Genomic DNA, 25,926 nt, shown 5'->3' with positions numbered 1-25,926 from the left:
TTAAGTGTTCATGTGAATATTTTTTTCTTATCCCAAAAGCGCAATTATGGATTGCATTCTAATTTTTAGTTTTTCTTTTCCATTTAGGTTATTTATTTATTTATATATCATCTCTTAATTTAATTTTTATATTTTAGTTAATCATAGATGTAATTTCAATTTCAATTATTACATTCAATAATCAAAAGACAATTCATTGTGTTTTTCTAGCGAAAAGTATCATTTTCAGCTTTCTAAGGCCAAGATTACCTCAAAAGCAAAGATAAATGTAAAAGCTAAATATGTTAAGACTAGTAATAAGTGGAATGACAAATGTCTCTTTTATTTTTTGATCTTCTTTATATAAATTAATTGGTCTAAAAAGGGCTATAATTGTTGCAACAATTCGTTTTAGTAATAATAGTAATAAAACAATGTGGTGTTCAAAGCAATATGATCAAAAGTAGGTGGAATTGGAATAGTGTGAAATAATCTAATTATAAATGACGACTTTCAATTAATATTTCACTAATATTGTCATTAAACATTAAATATTAAGTTTTATCAAACATATTTTAAAAATTAAATTTTTCAACTTAGAAGCAACTTGAGCTTGATCAAACTCTATAACTTATTTTACAAGTTAATTGGTATTTCAAAAACTAATTTTTGGAAGAAGTTTATAATTGAAAAGATCATTTAAAAATGACATTATAACTTAAAAATATATTAATGATGATGAATCAGGAAAACATGATATGATATATATATATAATTAGGACATGTATGATAGAAAAAGGATGATTAAAGAGTAATATGATTAAGCTTTTCTTTTCCTGGATTTTCTTTCATTCATGTTAGTATCATAATAAAAATTGAAGCTTAATCGATTAATCATTTTAATTAAATAATAATTAGAAAATCAAATAAAATATTTATTTACACCTAATTAAATGCATTTAAGTAAAATGATAATTTATATATACACTATTACAAATTTAGTTCAAGATTACAATCAAATTATATCATCTAATTGTAACCACTATAATCATGATGACAAACTGAATAGTAAGAATGAGAAGTCAACATACAATAAAGATGATAGATGTGTCTGCAAATGGAAAGAATCATAATCTCATATTCGTCTATAAATTCATCATAATATATACAACACTCAGAATCACACTCACCCTCAATGGAAAATATAGAAATATGAAATAATTTTATTTAAACTCCGTTGAGTTCTATATTTCCTACTTCATCTTGATTTTGTGGTTGATTCTCATTTTCTTTGTTATTTTTAAAACATATCCTATATATAATAAAACATAAAACAAATATACTAACTATTACAATTAATACAATGATAGCAATGATAGGAATGTTTCCTTGCTTCTCATATTTCCATCGAAAATGGAGCTGATCCGTGGCAACTGCTGTTGACATAGAGCTCAAAATGATGAATAGAAAGAATAAGCATGCCTGAAAAAAATACAAATAGTAAGATTAATTTGCTGAAAAAAAAAATAGAGTAAAGGTCTTTTAAAGTAATAAGATAAAAAATATATATATTTTATTTATTTATTTATTTATTTTTCAAATCCTAAGTAATGATTTGAAAGGTTGAACATCTCATAATTCCAATTATATTCTTTTTGTTTTTTCCTCCTATTCCCATGTAACTTTACTTATTATTATTATTATTATTAAATAATATTATTTTATTTATAATATATATATATATATATATATATATATATATATATTTATTATGAATTATCCATCTTATTATTAATATCATTCTTCTTAATATTATCTATTATTTTTATGATTATTATTGACTTTATCATTTATATTTTAATATTATATTAATAATAATATCATTATATTTTTATATTAATATGATAAACTGATTGATTTCTTTTTTGGCTTTTATGTCTGTGCTTATTCAATGAACAAAAAAATTTACCAATAGGTAAATTGTGATTCATTATTGAATCACATAGTGATTGAATTGCTAATTGTTACATCCATAACTCATTTCTTTTTTGGCTTTTACATTTGTGCTTATTCAACATGTAAAAAAATTTAGCAATAATTGAAGGTAAATAAATGAATCACATAATGATTGAACTGCTCATTGTTACATCAAGAACTTCTTTTTGAATTATAAATTTGGATGGTGTCTGATTTTTTTTTTATTAACATGCTAGTGAATTGGATCCAATTTGTTTTCCTCATTTTGATGTTGTTCAGTCTTCATTCCCTAAAACCCATTGTTGTGGAGCATATTTTTTGGGAAAAAAATAAATAAATTTAGGAAAATTGTTGAATGTTTTCCATTTGGATCACGATTATTGTGGCTATGTTGTTTAGCTTCCAGCAAAAGAAATTGATGATTTGTTTTTTCATCAACAATATATTGAATTTTTTTTCTTCACAAGTGTGTTGCACATTTCAATTTTTATTTTTACTGATTTATTTTAAAAGAACTTTTATTTTTATTTTTTGAGTTTTTGGCTGTTTGTTTCATGATAAGACTTGAGAAAAAGAAATGGGAGTTTTGCATCTGGGAGAATGAGAGTTTTGAATATTATTTTTGAATATTATTTTCATTTTTTTCAAATGGTAAATTCCCGAATAAATATTATACTTATATCATTGGTAAGGAGGACATGAAATTCATACTAGGCCCATCAGGTTGGGCCGAGGTTAAGGCCAGCCCAAACATAAATTAAACCCAACTCTTGATCTCCCTTAAAAACCTAGCAGTGGATCTTTGTCTTGGAGATGATTGTGCAGTACCCATATGGAATTTTTTTTTTAAAATAATAATAATAATAATGTGAAGAATAAAAATCACAAAATTAAAGACAAATAAACAATGAGATAACAACCATATCAAACGATCTCTAAATAACAAGATATCACCAAAAAAAGTTTTTCTTCCTTAAAAAAAGAAACGGACATGCAACACTGGAACTCAAAAACCCTAAACAGAGCAATTGCATATGTGAACCAGAATAAAGAATGAGAGTTTTAAAGAGAGAAGTACCAGAAAATGAGACTTGACTGCTCTACTAAAAAATAGATCTAAAACTGTTAAGGCTTGGAAGTAATTCCAGTAAAAACATTTGAGGATTACGGATTTCATTTTCTCATACTTTCCTCCTGACCAAACAATCCTAAAACCCAAAACCCTAACTAACATTTCAAGACAATCAGACATTAAAGAAAAGGAAAAGAAAAACAACAAAAGAATAGAGGGTTACCACCTTCGATCCGATGAACGATGTCGAATGAAAGTGGAGCATCTTTCCTACTGTGTAGTCTCGGATGGAGAGCGATGGAGGAGGAGAATGAAGGAGAGAGTCAGAGAGGTATGAGTGAAAGGGAACACTTGGGGGCATTTTTGAAAAGGAGCAGGGGTGTTACAGTGAAGAACTTACCTCCAGGAAAATGCAGACTGATGAATCCTTTCTCCTCTCTTTCTCCCGGTGCTCCTTTCTAGCTCTCTGTTTTCCTCTCTCAGGTACCAGCTCCTCCCTCTTTTCCGGTTCTCCTACTTTTCCTTTTTCTTCCTCCCAGAGTCTCCCGACGGCCAGGAAAACCCACTACTCCCGTCACCTGCTGGTTACTCTTGCTTTTCAGCTCACTTACCCGCCTAAAAGAAGAAGCAATGCTTTTCAGCCCACTAACCCGCCTAAAAGAAGAAGGAATCCCTCTTCGAAACGTGTCACCTGCAGGGAATATCTGCTGCCCTCAACAAACCCAATATCCCCCTTTTGCCAAGTGTCCTCATCTGGAACTAGGAGAATATCCTCTCCATAGCTCCTAACAGCCCCACCTAGCCTTAAAAAAACTATATATTAAGATTAATTGCATTATTATTATTATTAAATAATATTATTTTATTTATAATATATATATCATGAATTACCCATCTTATTATTAATATTATCTATTATTTTTATGATTATTATTGACTTTATCATTTATATATTTTAATATTATATTAATAATAATATCATTATATTTTTATATTAATATGATAAACTTTTTTAATTGTTATCCAGGTGTCAACAAGTAAAAAAATTTACCAATAGGTAAATCATTGAATCACATAGTGATTGAACTGCTCATTATTACGTCTAGAACTTCTTTCTTTTTTGGCTTTAACGTCCGTACTTATTCAACAAGCAAAAAAATTTACCAATAATTGAAGGTAAATAATTGAATCATATAACTCATTGTTACATCAAGAACTTATTTTTGAATTATAACATAAATTTAGATAGTGTTTGATATTTTTTTTATTAGCATGCTAGTGGATTGGATCCAATTTTTTTTCCTCATTTTGATGTTGTTGAATCTTCATTCCCTAAAACCCATTGTCATGGAGCCTAGTTTTTGGGTAAAAAAATAAATAAATTTATGAAAATAGTTGAATTTTTCCATTTGGATCTCGATTATTGTGCCTATGTTGTTTAGCTTCCAACAAAAGAATTTGATGATTTGTTTTTTCATCAACAATATATTGAATTTTTTTTCTTCACAAGTGTGTTGCACATTTCAATTTTCATTTTTACTGATTTATATTAAAAGAACTTTTATTTTTATTTTTGAGTTTTTGGCTGTTTGATTCATGATAAGACTTGAGAAAAAGAAATGGGAGTTTTGCATTTGGGAAAATGAGAGTTTTGAATATTATTTTCATTTTTTTCAAATGGTGAATTCTCAAATAAATATACTTTTCTAATTATTTAATAAAAAATATGAAAAATAATTTATTAAAAAATGATACAAAATTTTTAAACTTTGCAGGCATTTTTATGTTGGGATATAGATTACTCCATTCCTTGACTTTGATGTCATCTAGTATATGCTATCTATCTATAAACCCTTTAAATCTAATGCAATAAGAAACTATGATAGTAAAAATAAAAAATAGATATTAAATCTAGAGGTAACACATATTTGTAATTTGAATGTTTCAAAATTGTTTTCAAGTATGAGATACTTGATTTTGTGATCCATTTAATGTCGCATTTGATATACCACTCTTTTTTCTCACTAGGTTAATTCACAAGAAATAACTAGTTTTACCTAAATTAACTTCTCTGCAACTAGTTATCGTATCCAAATTATATTAATGTTCAATAAAAAAAATTAGTTGACTTTGGTCCATTATGAGAAAGAGAGTGACAAAGAAAAATAGACATGATATTTATAACAAAGAAAATCATCATACATTTAATATAATTGAGCATTGAAGGCAAAGAAAAGTTTAGCAAAAATGTAGAACTCTTAAGACTACATATTCTTTTATAAGGCACCTTAATGTAATAAGAATTAAGCTTACATGGGGAAAATCATGACCTTAGTACTAGTTAAAGACTTTCTCAAATTGATTTATCTGCTTTAACCATAAAATATACTTAAAGTAAGGTTAACATACGTTTACTTTGACCCACACACTATGCTTTAACCATAAAATATACTTAAAGTAAGGTTAACATATGTTTACTTTGACCCACGAACTATGTAAATGAGATTGTATTGACGATTCAATACTAACGCTTCATATGTAAGCGTATAACCACTCTTCTCAAACTATTAATGTCACCCAGTAAAGACTACGAGGGTGGTCACTTTCACTATAGATATATCTAATATCGTCTATATGAAGAGTCCATATCACTTAATTTTTAAGACCCAATGCACCACGGGGGTGGTAATGAACCTAATTTAAGATGAGCTTGATAATAAAAGTTGTGGGCTTGCCTAAGAGTCTCTCCTACTTAATCTTTTTCATTTATTAAGAGTTTTTTAAAACATTAATAATTAAATTGAAATAAATTATTTACTTTGAGAATTTATAAAAATGTTTATTTCCTAATTATAAACTTACCTACATGAAAATTTTAAAATTTCTATGAGAATATTTTATTCATAAATAAATAAATTTTGATAAAATTTCTACTCTCCAATTTTAAAATCTTATTTTCATAAAAAAAAAAAAAATCTAAATTGCTATCCATCTTTTGGTATAATACTTTAATGGTGAATTATATTGAATGAGAATTTTCATAATATTTATTTTTTAAATTGAAAACTCCCGTGTTATTATTCACTACTAATTGTCATATGATAAAAATTATCCATTAAAGTTACCAAGTTATGGAATATTTTTATTTTTCAAGTAGAAAAAATAAAATAATAAAAAATAAAAAAAGCCAGGACATAATCAAACCCTCCATATATAATTATATGAGATTATCATATGATATAACAATTTAGATACATAAGTAGATAGGTTCCCAACTATCATAGCTACCAACTATGGGTGTAAGTAAAATCGAAAAGACTAACAAACTGATACAAACCAACCAAAATTAATTGATCATATTGGTTCAATTTTTAATAATAAAAAAGGTGGTTCGATTTGGGAATTTTGAAAACCAACCTTATCGATTCAATTTCTAATATTCTTATCTTCTAACCAGTATATGAATCAAATTAACATTCTAAAACTTATATAATTGTTTGATATTTGATAAGTTTATCTATATATATAGAAGATTCTATTAAATTCATTGTTTTATATATATTGTGATCAAATTAATTTTAAATGCATTCAATATATTTTTAACATTATATCCAAGTTGATTTGAATTAATTTTAAAAATAAATTAGACTTAAGACTTAATATAAACTCAAATTAATAGGTTTTAGTATATATATATATATATATATATATATATATATATATAAGATTCTATTAAATTCATTGTTTTATATATATTGTGATCAAATTAATTTTAAATGCATTCAATATATTTTTAACATTATATTCAAGTTGATTTGAATTAATTTTAAAAATAAATTAGACTTAAGACTTAATATAAACTCAAATTAATAGATTTTAGGTTTAAAACAAAAACAAATTTACAATTAGGCTAAAGATTAAAAAAGATCATTAAATTAGGTCAAAAACCAATCTACGAAACTGAACCAAACCAAACCGATCGATCTATGAAATCAAACCAAATTGATCTTAAAAGGCTTACTTTGGTTTGGTTTTTATGTTAAATAATTGGACTATCAATTCTATTCATTTTTTACTAAAAAAAAAAAAAAAAAAAACGACCCTAACAATTTTATTTACACCCTTACTACCAACACAAGAAAAGGTCAAAGACTGGGTAAGAAAATTCAGAATATGTTCTCTTGCATTTCCACTAAAAATGCTCCAAACTGATCGGAAATTCAATCACGTGTCTTGCATACCTGCTTAAACCAACCTTCTCCATCCATTTTATCTAGGCCTTCAAATCCACACCCTTTTCTTTTTGTTTTTTAATCTCAAATTCTGGGATAGAGGTTAAAGCTCAGAACTCCCATGGCGTCTCAGTGAAATATCTGTCATAACATTTGTGTTGTTGAGACTTAGGTTGGAAGCCAAGGGAAAATGTCTTTCAGTGGGACAACACAGAAATGCAAGGCCTGTGATAAGACTGTCCATATCATTGATACAATATCAGCTGATGGAATTGCTTATCATAAGACCTGCTTCAGATGCAGTCACTGCAATGGACCTCTTGTGGTATGAATTCCCGTCTTTTATCTTTATTTATTTATTATTATTATTATTATTATTTTTCCTTCTCTCGTACCATTACATAAAGACTGGATCTCAAGCTATATATGTATAAACTCCTCTTAACTATATAAAGTTTTAAGCTATCAGGATTTCTTTGAATCAAAACGGACAATATCTACACAGTTTTTATTTTATAAGGTGTTCGGGTTTTATATGTTTATGGTCTCATGCCATGATATGTCATGTATGATATAGATGAGCAACTACTCTTCCATGGATGGAGTCTTGTACTGCAAGCCTCATTTTGAGCAACTCTTCAGGGAATCTGGCAGTTTGAGTAAGAAGTTCCAATCATGTGAGACCCCTCTCCTCTCAGATATACTAGCCAATATAATATTGTAGACTATTGTCATTCAATTCATTTAGCTAATGGTGGGCTTCTTCTTGTTTGCTATATGGACTGACTGATATCAGCTGGCAAGGCAGATCTGGTACACATCCTACATTTTTCCCTATGTGAATCCAGAAGGCTTGATCGAATTCTCATTGTGATTATGTTGTGACCGTTTGTTGCAGTCTAGGACTCCCAGCAAACTCTCCTCCATGTTCTCGGGGACCCAAGACAAATGCTCCTTGTGTAAGAAAACCGTATACCCACTTGAGAAGGTAAATAATCAAATTCCTTCTCATCTCGTGAGGATGAGGGTCATTGCTTTTCTTTTTAACATTCTGTGACAGGTGACGGTGGAGGGAGAATTTTACCATAAATCATGCTTCAGGTGTTCTCATGGGGGTTGCTTCCTCACACCCTCATCCTATGCCGCTCTAGATGGAATCCTCTACTGCAAGCCTCACTTTACTCAGTTGTTCAGGGAGAGAGGCAGCTACAGCACTCTCAACAAGACTGCTTCAATGAAGAAAAGTACTGCTGCAGCGCCATTGCCGGACCAAAACTCTGGACAAGAACAGCTGGCCACCACGCCGGAGGAAGATCCAACACCAGGATCAGAACCAGAGCCTGGCCACACCCAAGAACAATCATAATCTGCTTTTCATAATTAATCTTTGATTTTTTTTTCCCTGTTATTTATTTATTCATTTTTACCAATTCTTGGCATATGTTTATTTCTGTACTTGACTTTAGGCCTCATGTCATGTTTGTAATTGGGCTTTGGACTTGTTTTGATAGGAAAGCAAAACCAAGATTTTGAATACGTTTGTTAGTTCTCATCAATGTAAATGTTTTTATATTTATTTGAATAATTTTATTAAAACGAGTTACGATTTTAAAAACATTAATATATAAAATAGAAAAATATTATTTAAAAGTTTCATTGTTTAATGGAAAGACAAGACGGTGCCGTTTTATCAAGCAAATCCCGGAAACGATTCTACAACTGTCGTCAATACTCAAAACGGTGCGTTTTGATTAACGTGCGAGCCACTGGATTTCCATGGTTTATTTTTATCCACATCATACTGGATCCACTGCTTAAAACTACTTTATCAAGTGGGACCATGGCGCAATCTCTGAATCAAGGCCTCCACGCGGCGACAAAGCACCGAGCGTACAGTAGAGCGCTGATCATTACCGCACCAAACCCAGAACCCTCCCGTCCGGATAAAATTCTCGCTAGCCGTTCGATCTCAACTCCCTCCTCTCTCCATAGCCAAAACGCAGATAGAGTATAGTTTTCTGGTGCTCTGCGAATCCTTCAATCTCAATGGTTTTCGCGCGAATCTGATGACTTTGATATTGAGTACTTAAAATGGACGGTCTCGCGCTTACTACCTCCTTCTCCATCAATCGCTCCCATGTCGCCACTTTCTCTTCCCGAAGAATCTTCTTCTCTCGTAACCCTAAGCTTCGGGTTTTTGCCTCCAAAGACGATCCTAAGCTCGATAAATGGGACCAAATGGAGCTCAAGTTCGGTCGTTTGCTCGGTGAAGACCCCAAGCTAACCCTAGCCAAGGTCCTTTATCTATTACCTTCTGTTTGTTTGGTCAGAAAACTGTCGAAAAGAAAATAAAAGAAAAACTAAGTTTTAGTATCTTGTCTTATGTTTTTTTAATTCTAAGACACGATAAACTGTCTTTGTATGATCTAAGTTGTTGCGATAGGATTAACTGAGTAAAGTTCCAACCATTTTGATTTCCCCCCGCTTTTCCTACGTTTTCCTCAGCAACCAACGGAGGCATAAATGCAGTTCATTTATAGGGGTTTATGATGTTCCATTTGACGATTATGTTCTTCTATTGTTTCAGATAATGGGTAGGAAATCAAATCCTGATGTCACTCCTCTCGAAATTGAGAAAAAATTTCACAAGAAACAAGGTAAATTAGCTGATGCAGAAGTACCGGACATTGTATTTGATGGGTCTGAACAAGGGGGGTCGCCCAATTCTTTGAGTGGATTGAATTTGGTGCGGCCTGTTCCAAAGAAAGGAATCAAGTTTGAGGGGGATGATAAATTGAATGAGATGAAGAAGCAGAGTCAGCCAGCTGGGAAGGCAGTACAGAATACTAAGAATACTGTTCCTAATGTTATATTGCGAAAACCGACTGTGTTTAATGAAGATGATGTTGATAGCAAGCCTTCCAGGTTGAGGATGAAACCAAATTTGTCTCTGAAAATGAAGAAAGAAGCGAAGTTCAGTGACATGACATTATTAAGAAAGCCTGAGAAATTAAGTGCTGACGCAGAGAATGAAACAAAGCAAGAGTCTTCTGATGATGCCAGAGCTCTAGCTACTGATGATACTGAATTGAAATTGCAAGAGGAAGGAACAGATGATAAAATTAATGATGTCATGCTGATGAGAAAGCCTGAGCCTACAATTATCAGTGCAAACCTTGATGAGAAACTAGAGCATTCTGGTGATGCAGAAGCAAAGATTAGCATTGGCATTGAGGAGGGTAGTTCATCAGGTTCATCTGAATATACTGGAGCTGCTAATTCCATGAATAATGATATTGAGGAATCTCTAGAAACTAGGGATGACTCATTCTCAATGGGACCTGAGCTAGTAGATAACTCCATAATTGGTAATGCACTATTTTTCAATTGACATTTATAGTGGATATGTAAAAGTTAACATTCTGCTTGTTTTTTTCAAGGATTACAGCCACTTGAGCATAGTGATATCATTGATATGGGACCTGCTAAAGTGGAAACTGCTGCAAGTGAACCATCAAATCGAAAATCAGTTGACCCGAAAGGCAAGTTGTCTATGGAAGCTGCGCTGCAAGGAAAACCAAAGAGGTATTCTAACTCACAATCTTTATAATTTTGGACTCTTTCTTTTTCTTTTGCAACATAGTTTTGTTTTTTATGAGATTAATGTGTTATAGGTTAGAACAATCTGTAAAAGAAATGTCAAATCTGAGTCAACCGGAAACAGTGCTAGCGAATCCTGAGAGTTATGGCAATTCTGTTGAGCTTGAGAATTTCCTTGCAACATCATCTTTGAAGGTAGGATTTCTTTATTTTTTGTTTCCTTTATTTGTTCAAATCAAGAAATATCATATGCCTATGATTGATGTTGAGTGTGCAATAAAACTGTAGGGACATGAAGATACAGACTGGTCAAGGGCAGAAGATCTGGTTAAGACCGGAGGAAGGGAAGAAGTAGAGTTGATAAGCTCTAGCACCAGAGGCTTTGTTGTGAGTGCATTTAAAAAGGCGGTTTGATAGGCTCACATATGCACTACTTTTTGTCCCTTATGATGCTTAAGTGTTATGTAGTTGTTTCTTTCCTTTTCACTTCTCTAACTTTGTTCCAACATTGTTCAGGTATCTTTTGGCTCTTTGATAGGATTTTTGCCATATCGTAATCTTGCTGCTAAGTGGAAGTTCTTGGCCTTTGAGTCATGGTTGAGAAGGAAAGGTTTAGACCCATCAATGTACAGGCAAAATCTAGGTATTGTGGGAAGTCATGAAGTTGCGAACAATCCCTCTCCTGATGCAAACCCAGGTCCAGAAATACATAAACAGCTCGAGGGAGAAATTTCACCGAATATGAACTTGGAGGATCTTCTTAGGATTTATGACCAAGAGAAAATCAAATTCCTGTCATCGTTTGTTGGTCAGGTCTGAAGCACTCGGTTTGATGCCGAAGCTTTGTCACATTTATTTTGGATGTTAATAGTCTTTTATCTTTGCAGAAAATCAATGTGAATGTGGTAATGGCTGATAGAAAAACTAGAAGACTAATATTTTCCGGGAGGCCAAAGGAAAAGGAAGAAATGGTTGAGAAAAAGAGAAGTCTCATGGTAGGAGCTGAGTGCAGTTTTAACTTCTAGCTTATGATGACTGCTTTTTGTTTGTTCTTATTTTGCTTTAATTGATCACCATATGAGAGCTTGAAACCACATACCAAATTAATTTCTATTTGTGTTTTGCTTACTAGAAAAGAGGAAAAAAACTATTTCCTTTTCATTTTCTGTATTTTTATTGATACATATTTATTTCAAAGTACTTTAAAGTTATGCCAATGGAGTTTCCTGGTCATATTTATAGATGGTTTGCCCATTGGAACTGCTTTTAGTGAATTCATACACCACAATTTTTTTTCCCAATTTGTTTACTACCATATTATTTGTTGCTGAACTATTCATTCACAAAGAATGAAGGTGGCAGATCATTCCAAATATATCGGGAATTTGGTAAAATTCTATTTCAAATTGAAAGTATATCTATTACTTTCTGAAGTTGCTCTAATATTCTAAATATTACATTTCATATATATGTTGAGAAGATTGATGTCCATTTAATTTAATTTATCAGAACTGTAGTCTCTAAACTCTCTTAATGTTCCTTATTGCAGGCAAAACTTAGCATTGGGGACATTGTGAAATGTCGCATAAAAAAGATTACTTACTTCGGTATTTTTGTTGAGGTAAATCTAAGTTCTACTGCTGGTGTTTCTAGCCAATTTATTTATTTATTTGGTTTTCCAGAATGGGTGCCTTTAATTTCATGATACTAGCTCCATGATGAGGAGGTTTGAGCCTAGGAGTAGTTGCAAGTGGTTGGACCTGGCAGAGTTTTATGTAAAGTTTTGATCCATGCCTCATGGTTTTTGATCACCTATAAGGCTATATCTAAAGTGCCCCATCATGGAGCCAATATTTCAGAGATTCTTTTACCATATTTTAACCGAGAATGTACTAATGTAGGTTGAAGGAGTACCTGCACTGGTTCACCAGACTGAAGTGTCATGGGATGCAACTCTGGATCCTGCATCATATTTCAAAATTGGTCAGGTATTTCAGTGTCCTTGACAATCAAAATAAATGTAATTAACAATTGTTTGTTTTACTTTACAACATACATGTTAATTTCATAGGAGTATGCTTTCTTGGTCCAGTGCTTTGTCTGCTTGAACTAGATAAATAACTTTTCACCTGTTCATGCTTATAACTCAATGTTCTTTCCGATTCTTATATTCTAAAGATATTTTTTTTGGTTACAGATTGTTGAGGCAAAAGTCCACCAATTGGATTTTTCTCTTGAACGCATTTTCTTATCATTAAAGGAGATAACGGTATTCTGAATTTGCTTATAGCTGTTCCCTCTACCTGAATCTCAATTGTAGATTTGGATTTTTTTTAATTGAAATGTTAAATTTCTGCCATTCGTTTCCCATGGCAGCCAGATCCACTAATCGAGGCTTTGGAGTTTGTAGTTGGTGATAATCCCTTGGATGGGAGATTAGAAGCAGCACAAGCAGATACTGAGGTTTTGTTTCACCTTAGCAGTAGGAAAATATACATTTTCTTATTTTGCTGTATGTGGGATCATCTTTGGACAAATTTAATCACTTATGCTCATGACTAGGTTAAAGACATTTCTTTCCAGCATGTTTTTGCGTATTGGTCTTAGTCATGGTATTATTTGGTCTTTACAGAACTCAGTAGCTGCCATTTGCATCGTAAAATGCCTGTAGAATGTCTAGAATTTCAAGAAGAGATAATGGAGGACATAATTGAAACTATAAATGAGTCAAATAATATTTTTACAAAAGCTCACTGCATGCAGTACCGTGCATCTCTCAGCAATTGCATAAAAGTTGGATGTTGAGCATGAATAAAATATCCTGAAGTAATGTTAGTGAAAAAGTAAGAGGGGAGAGGGGTTGGAGGAAACAAGCTAGTTATCACAATTCCTTACCATGGATGCTTAGCATGCTGATGAATTAAGGGAACCTGTTAGCATTTTTAATTTTGATTTCTTTTATGTTAAAATCTCAAGTGCATAAAGAAGTTAAAGCCTAACAAGGTTTACAAGCTCACATAAAATTCAACAAAATATAAGCCCAATCAATTCATTCATGCAAATAGAGTTAAATCTGGAAACTACCAATCATAAAATTTTTCCTTGATCTTTGAAATGGGATTGAAGTTGCCAATGCTAAAAGACCCTGCTAATGTTCAACTTAAATATCTGAAAGTCTCTTGATATTTTAATAGAAACTCGTAAAAATGAAGTGAATAAGAAGTTTTGTTGTTCAAAAAGGAGAGGAAAAAAAAGTAGAGACTGGTTTTTGGATTTTGGTGGTTGAGAGGATCACCAATCTGGAAAGCGAGGTGTTTTGAATTATTTATATTCCAATAATAATGTCATGGTCAATGTCAACTGATAGAAGCCATGAAACAGCTTGTCCTTTTTAATGCTTCTTAATTCTTATGCAATCAGGTCTTTGTTTTCTCTTTTCTTTTTTCCTTTTTTTTGGAATGCCCTTACATCATCCAAACAGCAACTCATATAACTTATGATTTTCAGGCCCTCTTTTACTGAATTTGTAAAGATGCTTTTCCTTTGTGGTGTCATTCTTAATGGAAAGTGCACATTTGAGGTGTTCTTGGATTGACAGGAAATTCTTTTGTTCTTTTTTGTTCAGTTTTTCCTGAGAAGTGGTATTCTTAGTGAACTTGTAAAGATGCTTTCCTTTGTGGTGTCACTCTTAATGGAAATTGCACATTTGTGGTGTTCTTGGTTGACAGGAAATTCTTTTCTTTTTTCATTCAGTTTTTCCTGAGAAGTGGTTCTCTTTTTTATTAATATAATTTCACTATGTCATGATAGCTGATCTAATTAATCTGAATTTGAAATTGGATAGTGGCCTGATGTGGAATCACTCATCAAAGAACTGGAACAGATTGAGGGGATCCAGTCTGTATCAAAAGGCCGATTTTTCCTGAGCCCTGGTTTAGCTCCCACATTTCAGGTATGTGCACTTCAGTTCATAGATTCAGCTTGGTGGGAAGTTGACTTAGACATTGCATAGTGTTATTGGCTTGAAGAAATTCCCATTGATATTTTCTTTTAAGTCTTTAAGTGGCTGGGGATTTATCTGACTCTGAGATATCCTCACTTTTCTGAACACAAAGGTTCCAAGACATACTTTGAAACTAAGGTGGCATTTGACAACTTAATCTGGATTTTTCTAAATTTGTTGACTTAAAACTTATTACTTAAATGTTACTTTAAGTATTAAGGCTGCTTTGTAAAAATTACTTAGGAAATTTTTGAAACTATGAAATTTGGCATATTTACTCTTATTAATATTAAACAATAAACTTATAAGAGGGAAACAAGAAAGGAAGAAATGATGGTTGTGTTAAAAGTTGATGAGAAATTCAGAGTTATGGGCAATAAGAGCAAGAATCTGTTTTGAATTTGGAAAAAATGATTTCTTTAAATTTATTACTTTTAAGTTACTTTTAACTTTAAGCAGTAGTATTAAGTTATTTTGTTAAACATAATTTACTAAATGCTCCCTTAGTATGCATATGACATTTATGGAAGCTACGCAAAGAGTTGACTCTTCCTTGGCATATTGTTTCTAGGGAGAGGTTATGTTCTTTTGATTATATTATTATTACCAGGAGCAATTCTTTTGTAACACAACCAAGTTAATGGTTCCTAGTCAATCCCCATCTTGGTGTCTTTCTTTTCCCCTCGGGTACAGCCTTGGGTTTGTAAAAACTATTAGCTGTGCTCATCTACTTTCTATACTAGCCTTACTATTGAAGATTTAAGTACGTGCCTCTGTTCTCATACAAACTGCTTGTACTTGACAATTTTGTTCCATTTGATTTCTGAGAATGGTGATTTAATCTTGTCAGACTCAATTTCCTAAACTTTTTTCTTCCAACCAATATCTGGTGCAGGTTTACATGGCATCCATGTTTGAGAATCAATACAAGTTACTTGCACGATCTGGAAACAAAGTACAAGAGGTAAAATGTTTAAGGTTCCTTCTGGTTTTGGCCTGTATCTCCAATGGTAATAGTTAACCAAAAGTACAATTTTTTTTTGATAATCGTGGATGTCCGGGCCAGTTTACGTGTACCTCGACTAATCCCACGGGGGCCCTGAAGTTAACGACCGGGTAAACCTCCAGTGGCCCTGAGGGGACTCGAATTGGTGACCATTGGGGAACAAACCCAAGGTCGGACCAACTGAGCTACCCCTTAGGGTTGTTAACCAAAAGTACAATTGATTTTATTCTTCAGCTGGCGGCTCAGTTTTGCAAATTAAATAAACTTGATCTCTTTTAACGAATTTATCTGTTTGAATAGTTTGAGAAAAGCCTTTCGCTGCAATCTGATCATTAATAACCCTGTTGGCTTGAGTTTAATGTCACAGTCATCTAACATTTTCTTCTGAAACAGCATAAATAAATTGGCCAAGGTTTTATACATTTCCTTCTCAATCTATTTATGCTTGTGTAATGGTCATTTTTTTTACTATTGAGGGCCTGGGTTATAATTAGCATCTAGCTCTATGTTTGTCAAGGATAACCCATCTACATGTTGCATTAATTTTGATTTTTTACTCATTTAATAGTTACTATAAATCTTGGTGATTCTACAAACTCAGTAAAGAATCTAATGATGAATGTTTGATTCATAATGTTGGGCAGGTGATAGTTGAAGCATCCTTGGGTAAAGAAGACATGAAATCTGCAATTCTAACCTGTACCAATAGAGTGTAACAATCATATATTGTTCACTGGCTCATGGAAATGTTCTCTACACTCCTGGTTGACCATTTTGAACCCGTCCTCCATGTTGCGAACTTGGCACCACAGGCTCGACCAGGGCTAACCCCTCGAGATACTTATTTCCTTGGATTGATTTCTTTTTCCTTGTTTACGCTGGTAACTTCATACAAATTCATTCGTGCTGTTAGGGGAAATAATTTAAATATGATGATATATTGTATTTATTTAATTGTTAGGGGCACAATTGTACAAACAGTAGTAGAGTTGATGAGCTAGCAATTTGTGCCTGGCATCTAAAAAAAGGGTAATGGCTCTGGTTTTGTATGTAATCTATTTATTTGCGGCCATCTTGGTTTGAAGCCTCTGAAAAAATTGGCTGCTATTATTCATTGGGGTATGAGAATTTCTGTTCAGGATCATGGTTGTGAACATATTTTGTGCTAATTGTTGGTCTTCATAATAGTTGGTATGTTCATAATTGACATTCAAACGATGAAATGGAACCTTTTAAAAATAATTGAAGACGTAGGTCAAAGTAGTACTCATTCATGAAAATTTTTAAATATTTTGAATTGGATATATTAAATTTAGATTTTATAAATTTTGATTTTGCTTTTTTATGATGAACTTATTAAAAGGTAAAACACATTTTCCCCTTCTGGTCAATCAGTACAAGATAGAATATGTGAAATTACAGTATCATCTTCATCTGCTCCCTCTCACCCAAACGAAGCTCTGTTCCCATCTTCCTCTCATTATTCACCTTCTTTCTCTCTTCCACCTTATCTGCCATGCCCATGGCTGCCCCTTGCCTCCTTTGTTTTATTTGAAATTAAACTCCAAGGAATATGGGATTTATGCAAAGCCCAAAGGAGAGATGAATTGGGGAAGAGAAAGGGGAGGATAATTGTGTAATTTTATATGCTTTTTTTTTTTCTGTTAAATTAAAAATAATAATAATAATAATTAGGGGTTATGGTAAGAAATTTGTGGGGTACACACCCAGAATGATGGGAATAGTGATTTTGAACTTCGATTTCCCATTTCCATGCCTTGAAATTTAGCTTTGAGCTAAGAGGGCAATTTTAATGGAACTCCCCGCAAAATATGGCTTAGCTTCAGGGCCTTAAATGTTGATAACCATGATATCAGCAATGGATGAAGAGTTTTGGCATTGCAAAGCCCACATTCTAATCATATCGTTCACGTTCAAGTTACTGGTCAAACCAACCAAAATGATGGCTAAAAAACATTCAATCATCCCTATCTTAAAATTCTGGATGTTCCTTACAAGGGTCAACCTCGTCATTTAGTATATTGAAGGGGCAGATAGGCATGAGTTTATAACTTCATACCTAATAGCTGTGCTTTCCGTTTTATGGGTGTCGTGTGTTCGGTGGCAATGAACCATGGTACATGAACCATGTGCTTGTGTTTTTCTTATTGACTGAAATACCCTCAACTCTGACCATTATTCCCACACAAGCCTCACTGCTATTGTTTTCTTGTCCCCTTGTCCTCCCCCTTCTGTTGCTTACAGTGCAAACTGCTGAGAAGAGTTTGAGTTTTTAAAATTTGGATCACCACCTTCACAGCACCTACCCTCTTTCTCTCTCTCTCAGATGGGTGTTGGAACCAGTACCTTTGTGATCAGATGGATCAACTTTCTCACCATGGTCTGCCATCTCTTTTCTCGTGTATTCTTGTTTATTTTTACTCTTTTTTTTTTTTCTTTGCTTTCCTCTTCAAAAGCGGATTCTTTGTTACTTTATTAAATGAACCCTTTTTCTTTCCATTCTCCATTTCTTGGCCCCTCAGCACTCGTTTCCTAAATGGGATTGCTTTATTTCATGTGCCTGGTTTTGGTAATTACCTCCGGTGTGTGTTGAGTTTCAATGCTCTTGCTCAGGTTAAATTTTGGAGTAGAAGAAAATATGATCTTTCTGCCCATTTCTTAGCCATTTCTGGCATAACTTTAAAATTTTCCAATTCCAGTTTCCAGAATGAATGGGTAGCTCTAGTTATGTGTGGGGTGAAGATATAAGCAGAGAATCGAAGAGAAAGAACAGAAATTTGTGGTGTTCTGTTACTATGTGCTGGAAGCTCACTTCATTTGTTTACTGTGCAGCTTTTAGCTGTAGGTGTTATAGGTTTTGGGGTATGGATGAGCACTCATCACGACGGCTGTCGAAAGTCGCTTACACTCCCTGTTCTAGGCCTTGGTGCCTTCATCTTTCTGATGTGAGCTTTACCATTTTCTTTCATTCTCTAAGCTTTTGCCCTCCCCCAATTTTTCTTCTCTAGATATTTATATATTTTTTCTAATTTTCAGATCTATAATCGGGTTCATGGGCGCATTGAAGAACAACTCCATACTGCTATGGATTGTATCCTTATGAAATGAATGTGAAGTACAAAATGTCTACATTGTTGCCTTTTTACCCCAGTTTTCAATGATTTTTTCCTTCATGGTATGGGCCTTCCTTGACTTTGAACTTGCAGTATTTGATCATGTTGTGCTTCATTTTGGTGGCAATTCTCGTCTTCACAGTATTGGCGTAAGTATTTCTAGTGGGGTTGGTTTGATGTTTAAAGCTACGTTATATCTGTGTTAAGGTTCCATTTTCTCTTCCACATGTTGTTTGAACATCTTTTGCTATTGGTAAAATTTTTAATGCTGTAAGAATCAATGCCACCTTATTGTCAAAGCCTTTCATGTGTAAGGTTTTTGAGTGCTGCTAGTACACTTCATATGCATGGATCTGCCCCTAATTTTGTTAGGCCTCTTTTAATATATTCTATTTTATTGCCTATTGTAAGAAGAAGAAAAAAAGTCTTGCATGTCTTCAGTTGTAGTGCATGTTTGTCGAGGAGAGCTGAAATTAGCTTGAATGGGTTGTAGGATTATACTCTCTCTCAGTTCCTTCTGTTTGATATTGACAATGAACCATATTGAATCATTCATGAAATTGGCCTGAAACATGGTTGGCAGGGGGTGCATTGAATAGTTGGAGTTGTTAGGTTTGAAGCATTGCATTTCAGTGCTTGTGTTGCAATTCATTACTTTTAAAACTGCAAGGAAGTTTAAGCACTTGAGGGTGTGGTATCTGTTGTCTTGAATCCAGTTGTTGTGCAAACTTGGTTTTTCAACTTTTTATCCAAATACCAAGTAATTTTGCTTAAATGAAATGGTAATTTGCTGGCATTGTTTTCAATGTCAAATCTTTTTCTTGTGTCAGTATTCAAACACCATGTTATGACGGGAACCTTCAAATAGAACAATAATATACTGTTAATCGGGTTGATTCCTATTTTCATGTCTACAATAGATCGGTTTGAGCCAATCTGTATGGAACTCCTACCATGTCCTGCCATGTTGGTATCTTGGTAGTACTCTAGAGAATTTTTTCCCTTTTCTTTCTTTCATTACTTTTGTCAAGCTACTGTTGTGTGTGAAGGGAAATGAGTAACTCTCAGAAAATTACCCTTGAAGTAGTGGGCATGACTGGGAACTGGGGCATACTTTTGTTCATTACCCATAGGCTTTCAAATGAATTCATGCATGCTGAGTTTCCTAGATCTCTAGTTGTGAAATGAAGGAAAATTATGGTTTTCTTGCAATCAATTGGGGTGGAGCCTTTAGAAGCCGTGCTGGTATAAGTTATAGTGGAGGGATTCTTTATAGAACTATGGGTAGGTGATACAAACTAGAGCTTAAGATTGGAATTGAGGGCTTCTAGTCATCATGTTTCATAGCAAACGGTGTTTTGAAAAAAGAAGGAGAAGGAAAACTGTTCTGCCCTCAATTGAAACGCAAGTTTTTCTTCATAGCAGATATGGGAAGGTGATAGAGACTCAGCCTCTTTTATCAATTGAAATCTCTTGGAGAGTATGAAGTAGGGCAGTCCACTATTTGTTAAATGCTTCATATAGTTGGATGAATAGGTGATAGAATACTATTAATTGAAACGACTCCATTATTTTGCAATTTTGGTGCCTCACTTTTCACTTCAACTTAGGTTCTCTTTCTCAGCATCACTCAGACTTTATAATATAACTGTTCTTATTTTGCATTTGGTTTGTAAATTTAGGCATGCCCAATTCCAGAGCTCTCTAAAAACTATCTAGATACATCATAATTGGTGTTTTAGAGCAAGTTGTAAGAAATAGTTATAATAAGGTGCCAGCTATGCTCTTGGTAAAGTTTCTAGTGTGTATTGGAGATTTGGGATTGACCCCTGCTTGCATCAGGATTTTGCGGTTTGGACCTGTACACAGCTCCCAATCATGGATCTTCTAACTGTCATTGAATTATTATAATTTGAACTTGTTACTGCCATCTAATTATTATAATTTGACCTTGTGCTTTTTCTCTTATAGGTTCATTATAACAAATAATGGATCTGGTCATAATGTAGCTGGTTTGAGGTAAAAGCACTTGCAATATCTGAGAGCATCAGTCTTATCATGTCTCATTTTAATTGTGGGTGAAAGAATATGCCTGCTTGTGCAATTCACTCCTTGAAGTCTCAATTTGAGCTATAGTGAGGAGTAAAAGGAGAAAAATACATTTAACAGTCCCCCTCTCTCATCCCTCTCTCTCATGAGAGGAAGGAACATGTTCGAAAAGCTTATCTATTTGTGAAAGGAATATATTCACATACTATGAAAAAAAAAATGGAAAACATCTTTCTCTTCCTCTTATTTTTCTTCTTTCCATGAGTGTGCTAGTAGTCGCACAACAGCAGCAGTTAATCTATTTTTGTCTGGCCAGGTACAAGGAGTATCAGCTTCAAGATTACAGTTCATGGTTTCTAAAACAGGTGACCGCATTTTTATCAGCATTATAGAGTATCATTATCAGAGTATCAACTCTAGAGTACTCAATTTTACCTTTTAATTTCAGCTGAACAATACACGTAACTGGAAGCACTTGAAAAGCTGTCTTGTGAAATCTGAAGACTGCAATAACCTGTCCAAAAAATATAAGGTCCACTTTTCAACTTGAAGTTGTGACCGCCTAGTTGTTTTCTTTGACTCCAATTGTTGTGTTTTCACTCATTCCATGCAGACTCTTAAGCAATATAAGATTGCAAAATTAACCCCCATTGAGGCTGGTTGCTGTCGACCACCATCTGAGTAGGTTCCTTCTTTCTTATGGTCTCTCTGCATGTGTATCTGTTTCTGTGTGGGTGTATGTGTGTGTCTGTCCTATTCAAACAAAAAATTGTGATTAATCTGGCTATCAATGAACATTTGTAACTGATATTTTTTCTGGGATTCAACATATTCTTTAGATGTGGATATCCAGCTGTCAATGCTTCATACTATGACTTGAGCTTTCACCCAATCAGTTCCAACAAAGATTGCAAACTCTACAAGAATTCCCGAGCAATCAAGTGCTACAATTGTGATTCCTGCAAGTAAACACCATCATCTTCCTGTTCTCTCTTTCTATGTTTTCCTCTTACAAAAGGATTCTCATTGCTGTTTGCTTTTCTTGTATCACATTTCCAGGGCTGGAGTTGCACAATACATGAAAACTGAATGGAGAGTGGTTGCCATCTTTAATGTGGTTCTCTTTGTTGTCTTGGTAAGATAACCCCTCTCATCCAATTTATGACAATGAGAGAGAACTGCTGAAAAACTGTAAAATTCAAAGTTTCTTTTCACACTTCCTTTTGGGGATTATGTCTTGTTAAGTTTTTTCATTTATTATCCTTTCTTGATTGTAAAAAGGAAAAAATTCTGAGAAAAGGGTATCTTACTGTAGTCAAGGGGTTGAAATTTCATAAAAGTGCTTCTAGTTTTATATGATGAGTTCAACATTTACTAAAATTTTGGCAGCAATCTTTCTTTTCTCTATCCCTCTAATCATTAGCTTTTTCACCTGACTTTTGTTTGTTATGCAATCCTAGTCAATGGTCTACTTGGTGGGATGCTGTGCAAGACGAAATGCTACAAGCAGCCGCTCTAAAGCTTGAAGAGGAACAGTATGTCTTCAGAAATCTTTCCTGATACATGTACAAGACCATGTTGTTAGATCGATTGTTTAATTTGTAACTGGGAATTCTTTTCATTTATCAAATGAAACAGGAAAAAAGAAAGGAGGTTTTATTGTCTCATGTGTAAACAACATTGGAAAGCCATCATGTAAAAATTTGTCCATGGACACCAGCACCCTGATTCAGTCTGAGGAAGAATGAAGAGAAGGGAAATGCTGATAAGTTTTCCAAGAAAGTGGCCATGGCTAAGGGTACTCTTTTCATCTCCTGCTTTCCAGGAACTGAACGGTTCCAAGGGAAAGAAATCATATAGTTATTCAAGTCCCTTCTAAACTATACGACATTTAGACTCACATAGTTATTCCAAACAACTAACAAATACAAATTGGGTGTATGGAAAGTGAATTCCAGGTTGTAAAATGGGAGATCATTTTATTTTTATTGTTGACCATGGTTAATCTTGAGTGTTTAAGCCCTTAGAAATTTGAATGATGCTCTTGAGCAATCCACTTGGTGTTTGATATCAGCTACTCTGAGGGTAATTCTTGGGCTCATCACCCACTCTAGTAAAGCTCCAAACCCTGCTCACTCTAATAATCTGCATCTGTAATTTGATGGTGAAATGATTGATTTATGCTTTGAAGCCCATCCCTGCTTCAAGAGTCTGTTTGACAGAGCATTTAGAAAGCGGTTATAGTATTTTTCAAAGAAGCACTTGATAGGTGATTCTCCTAAATTACATTTAGAGAAAATACTTTCACTAAAAACACTTTAAATAAAAACCATTATTAAACGCATTGTCACTTTTGCTATTCAATTGTGACTCGGTTTATGTATGAATCTTGACTTTGATTTTGGATGCAGCTAGTTTTCAGTCTCATAGTGCCATGTTAACTTAGCAACATGAACTGTGAATTAAAATTTTCAGTTGATTAATGATTTCAGTGTGATTCAGGGTATAATGTGGTCTTGTGAGATTTGGATTCTTCTTCAGTATCAGTAGTCAAAGATTGATATGAATGTGTATTTTGATTTCTTAGTAGTAGGGGATAGAGAATAGAACTTACAGGTTGTATACATGAAGAATAGAAAGCAAAAAGTGAAATGGGTGAAGTGATGATTTGAATTTTTATAATTAGGATTGAGTTCATTTTAGGTGGTGTTTGAGTTGCTTTTAGTTATGTTTGGTTGTTGGAGACTAGTAAGCAAAGCAAAAAAAATGTGAAGAAAAAAAAATATATCAAAGAAAATTAAATATTATTAAAGTGAATTAGAAACTTATTAATTTTAAAATTATTAGAAGTTAATATAAAAATGTGAAAATAAGTGAATTAATTTTTAAAGTAATATATAAATATTTTTTTATTAATTTTAAATTCATTTTTTTTATTTTCCTTCGATTTTTTTTTTTTACTATTAAATTAATTTTAATGAATCTAATTTTAAACTAAATTATTTAAAAACTATTAGCTTAAAACATTTTTATTTGAACTTTAAGTATCAAAGTTATTAGTAAAATTAATTTAATTTTTTTAAATTATTAAATTGATATGTTTATCTTTATTAATTTTAATTAATATTTAGTTTTATTAATTTTATATAAGAAAATTATTTATAAAAAAATAACCTGGAATAAGATGAAATGAGAGAGAGAGAAATGGGTGAAATGAGATTGAATCCATTGAAAATTTTTGAAAGGAGAGAATTCGTTGGTTAGTTTGTGAAGGAAATTCGCGGCACATTCTTTCTCGTTGGCCGATATATGTCTTCTCTTCCGCGGCTGATTCCTTAACCGCCAACACCATGGCTGAGCCCACAAGGCCATCATCGTCTTCGTCGTCCTCCACCATCACCACAACCGTAACCCGACAAAACCCATCTCCATCGCAACTTCAACAACAGCAGCAGCAGCAAACCACGCTGGTGCTGCGACTGAATCGTAGGAAGAAAGTGGCATGGAAGGACGGCACTGTCGACAACGAGTTCCTCCAGAGGAAGAGCTCCAAGAAGTGCTGCATCTTCCACAAGCAGAAGCCCTTTGACGAGGACGATAGCGACGACGACGACCATCATCGTCATCATGATCATGGCTGTCGCAAAAGCGACGGCGGAGATCAATCCGGTGAGGCTGGCTCCAATGGGTGCGGTGATCTTTGATTGGTTGATTGATTTCGTTTCGGTTCTGTTGCAAGTGTAAAATTGAATCTTTTTACGTATATTTGTATACAGATTGTGTTTTGGATGTGAAGAGGTAAGCTTTTTAGGGTTCTCAGGAAAGGTAGGAAAATTGGGATTTATTGATTCAAAATAAATTGGTTTTTTTTCGATTTTCGTAAATTTGGGTCCTTTAGGAGCTAAATGGAGATGGAGGGAAATTTGAAAATCTTCTCGTTCAATTTAGGGTTTCTCTTTCCAGTATTTTAAATTTGTTTTGGATGTGAAGAGGTAAGGTATCAGGGCCCCGTTTGTCTAGCGAGAGAAAATGGTGAACATTGATGAAAATTAGATTCGTTCCTTTTTCTCTCTCTCTCTCTTTTTTTTTTTTTTTGGTTTAATTTGTAATTGGGAGGAAATGGTGAAATTTTATTTGAAATGGATTGCTTTCATGACCTGTTTTTGGAATTTTGGGTTCCGTTGGAATATTCAATGAGGGAGACGCAGGGTGTGTTATTGAAGTGTTATGTAGGGTTTGGCCGATTCTTTGAAATATTTTTTGAGGCTCTGTTTCAATAGTTGCTGAGATTTTAGGCCCTGTCTGGATCTTGCGAAAGAATGTGGGAAGGGGGAGGAAATTGGTGAAAATTGATATAAATGGCTTCCCTTGTGAAGCTACTTTTTGTGTTTAGGGTTCTTTTTATTTCGATCAAGGTGAAAATTTGAAAATTTCCTGTGGAAAATGTTATATATATATATTGGTATGAGGTGTTTCTATGTAGGATTGTATTGGAATTTTTTAATCTGTATTTGGATGTTGAAAAGATATTATTTTTGTGTACTTCTGATCATTTTCTCTTTTCTTCCCTGAGAACCAAGACAAAATTCGACTGATGCAATGAGTTTTCGAATTTAGAAGTTGATGCATGTTGGGTTTGTGTTTCACTCAGCCTATTTATTATCTATTTGCTCTTTCAGTTCTTTATGCCAGAATGGTGTCAATCATTATATGATATCTATAGCCTACAAGGGTCCTTGATAGTATAGTTTCTGCTCACATCTCAAATTTTGGGGGGAAAACAGAATGAAAGGAAAGGAAATTTCCCAAGTATAGGAGGATTTAGATTATAAGTTCACTTTGAAGTGACTCATTTGGAAATTAAGATAAGGTTC

The 25,926-nt window shown here is 33.4% G+C and overlaps 4 protein-coding genes and 1 long non-coding RNA gene across 7 annotated transcripts; 4 read left to right on the top strand and 1 right to left on the bottom strand.

Moving 5' to 3' along the window:
- Window positions 1-1,091: 1,091 nt before the first annotated feature.
- LOC109121805 (uncharacterized) lies at window positions 1,092-3,847 on the bottom strand. The gene is made up of 2 exons (XR_002029063.2): window positions 3,255-3,847; window positions 1,092-1,461 (listed from the first exon to the last, which is right to left on the bottom strand). It is a non-coding gene; the product is annotated as an uncharacterized LOC109121805 (long non-coding RNA).
- A 3,292-nt stretch (window positions 3,848-7,139) lies between these two features.
- On the top strand, window positions 7,140-8,810 carry LOC100242820 (LIM domain-containing protein WLIM2a). Its single transcript, XM_002283446.4, has 5 exons — window positions 7,140-7,585; window positions 7,838-7,937; window positions 8,057-8,073; window positions 8,159-8,248; window positions 8,321-8,810. Exons 1-5 carry the CDS (start codon window positions 7,451-7,453, stop codon window positions 8,624-8,626), a joined length of 648 nt encoding a protein of 215 aa, XP_002283482.1. The 5' UTR covers window positions 7,140-7,450; the 3' UTR covers window positions 8,627-8,810.
- Window positions 8,811-9,112: 302 nt separating this feature from the next.
- On the top strand, window positions 9,113-17,013 carry LOC100265091 (uncharacterized). The gene is made up of 14 exons (XM_002276895.4): window positions 9,113-9,555; window positions 9,848-10,628; window positions 10,701-10,845; window positions 10,935-11,055; window positions 11,149-11,247; window positions 11,377-11,673; window positions 11,748-11,855; window positions 12,410-12,481; window positions 12,762-12,848; window positions 13,058-13,129; window positions 13,237-13,323; window positions 14,705-14,812; window positions 15,759-15,827; window positions 16,514-17,013. Exons 1-14 carry the CDS (start codon window positions 9,352-9,354, stop codon window positions 16,583-16,585), a joined length of 2,322 nt encoding a protein of 773 aa, XP_002276931.1. The 5' UTR covers window positions 9,113-9,351; the 3' UTR covers window positions 16,586-17,013.
- Window positions 17,014-17,950: 937 nt separating this feature from the next.
- Window positions 17,951-23,091, top strand: LOC100265107 (tetraspanin-10). Of its 3 annotated transcripts, none has more exons than XM_010662709.3 (12): window positions 17,951-18,270; window positions 18,723-18,835; window positions 18,927-18,981; window positions 19,097-19,152; window positions 20,975-21,022; window positions 21,369-21,417; window positions 21,501-21,584; window positions 21,666-21,733; window positions 21,892-22,017; window positions 22,112-22,187; window positions 22,513-22,587; window positions 22,691-23,091. In XM_010662709.3, the coding sequence occupies exons 1-11, from the start codon at window positions 18,217-18,219 to the stop codon at window positions 22,576-22,578; spliced, it is 795 nt and encodes a 264-aa protein (XP_010661011.1). In that variant the 5' UTR covers window positions 17,951-18,216; the 3' UTR covers window positions 22,579-22,587; window positions 22,691-23,091. The 3 variants fall into 3 exon arrangements, with proteins under 3 accessions (XP_010661011.1, XP_002283515.1, XP_059599062.1); XM_059743079.1 differs by lacking the exon at window positions 17,951-18,270 and adding an exon at window positions 18,322-18,459; XM_002283479.5 differs by lacking the exon at window positions 22,691-23,091 and having other exon boundaries at window positions 22,513-22,588.
- Window positions 23,092-23,195: 104 nt separating this feature from the next.
- Window positions 23,196-24,847, top strand: LOC104881682 (protein phosphatase 1 regulatory subunit INH3). The gene has a single exon (XM_059743080.1). The coding sequence runs from the start codon at window positions 24,403-24,405 to the stop codon at window positions 24,754-24,756; it is 354 nt and encodes a 117-aa protein (XP_059599063.1). The 5' UTR covers window positions 23,196-24,402; the 3' UTR covers window positions 24,757-24,847.
- Window positions 24,848-25,926: the final 1,079 nt, after the last annotated feature.

Source organism: Vitis vinifera, chromosome 2 (assembly GCF_030704535.1).
Source record: "Vitis vinifera cultivar Pinot Noir 40024 chromosome 2, ASM3070453v1".
Lineage (NCBI taxonomy): Eukaryota > Viridiplantae > Streptophyta > Magnoliopsida > Vitales > Vitaceae > Vitis > Vitis vinifera.
This window is presented reverse-complemented; position numbering and strand designations above follow the sequence as displayed.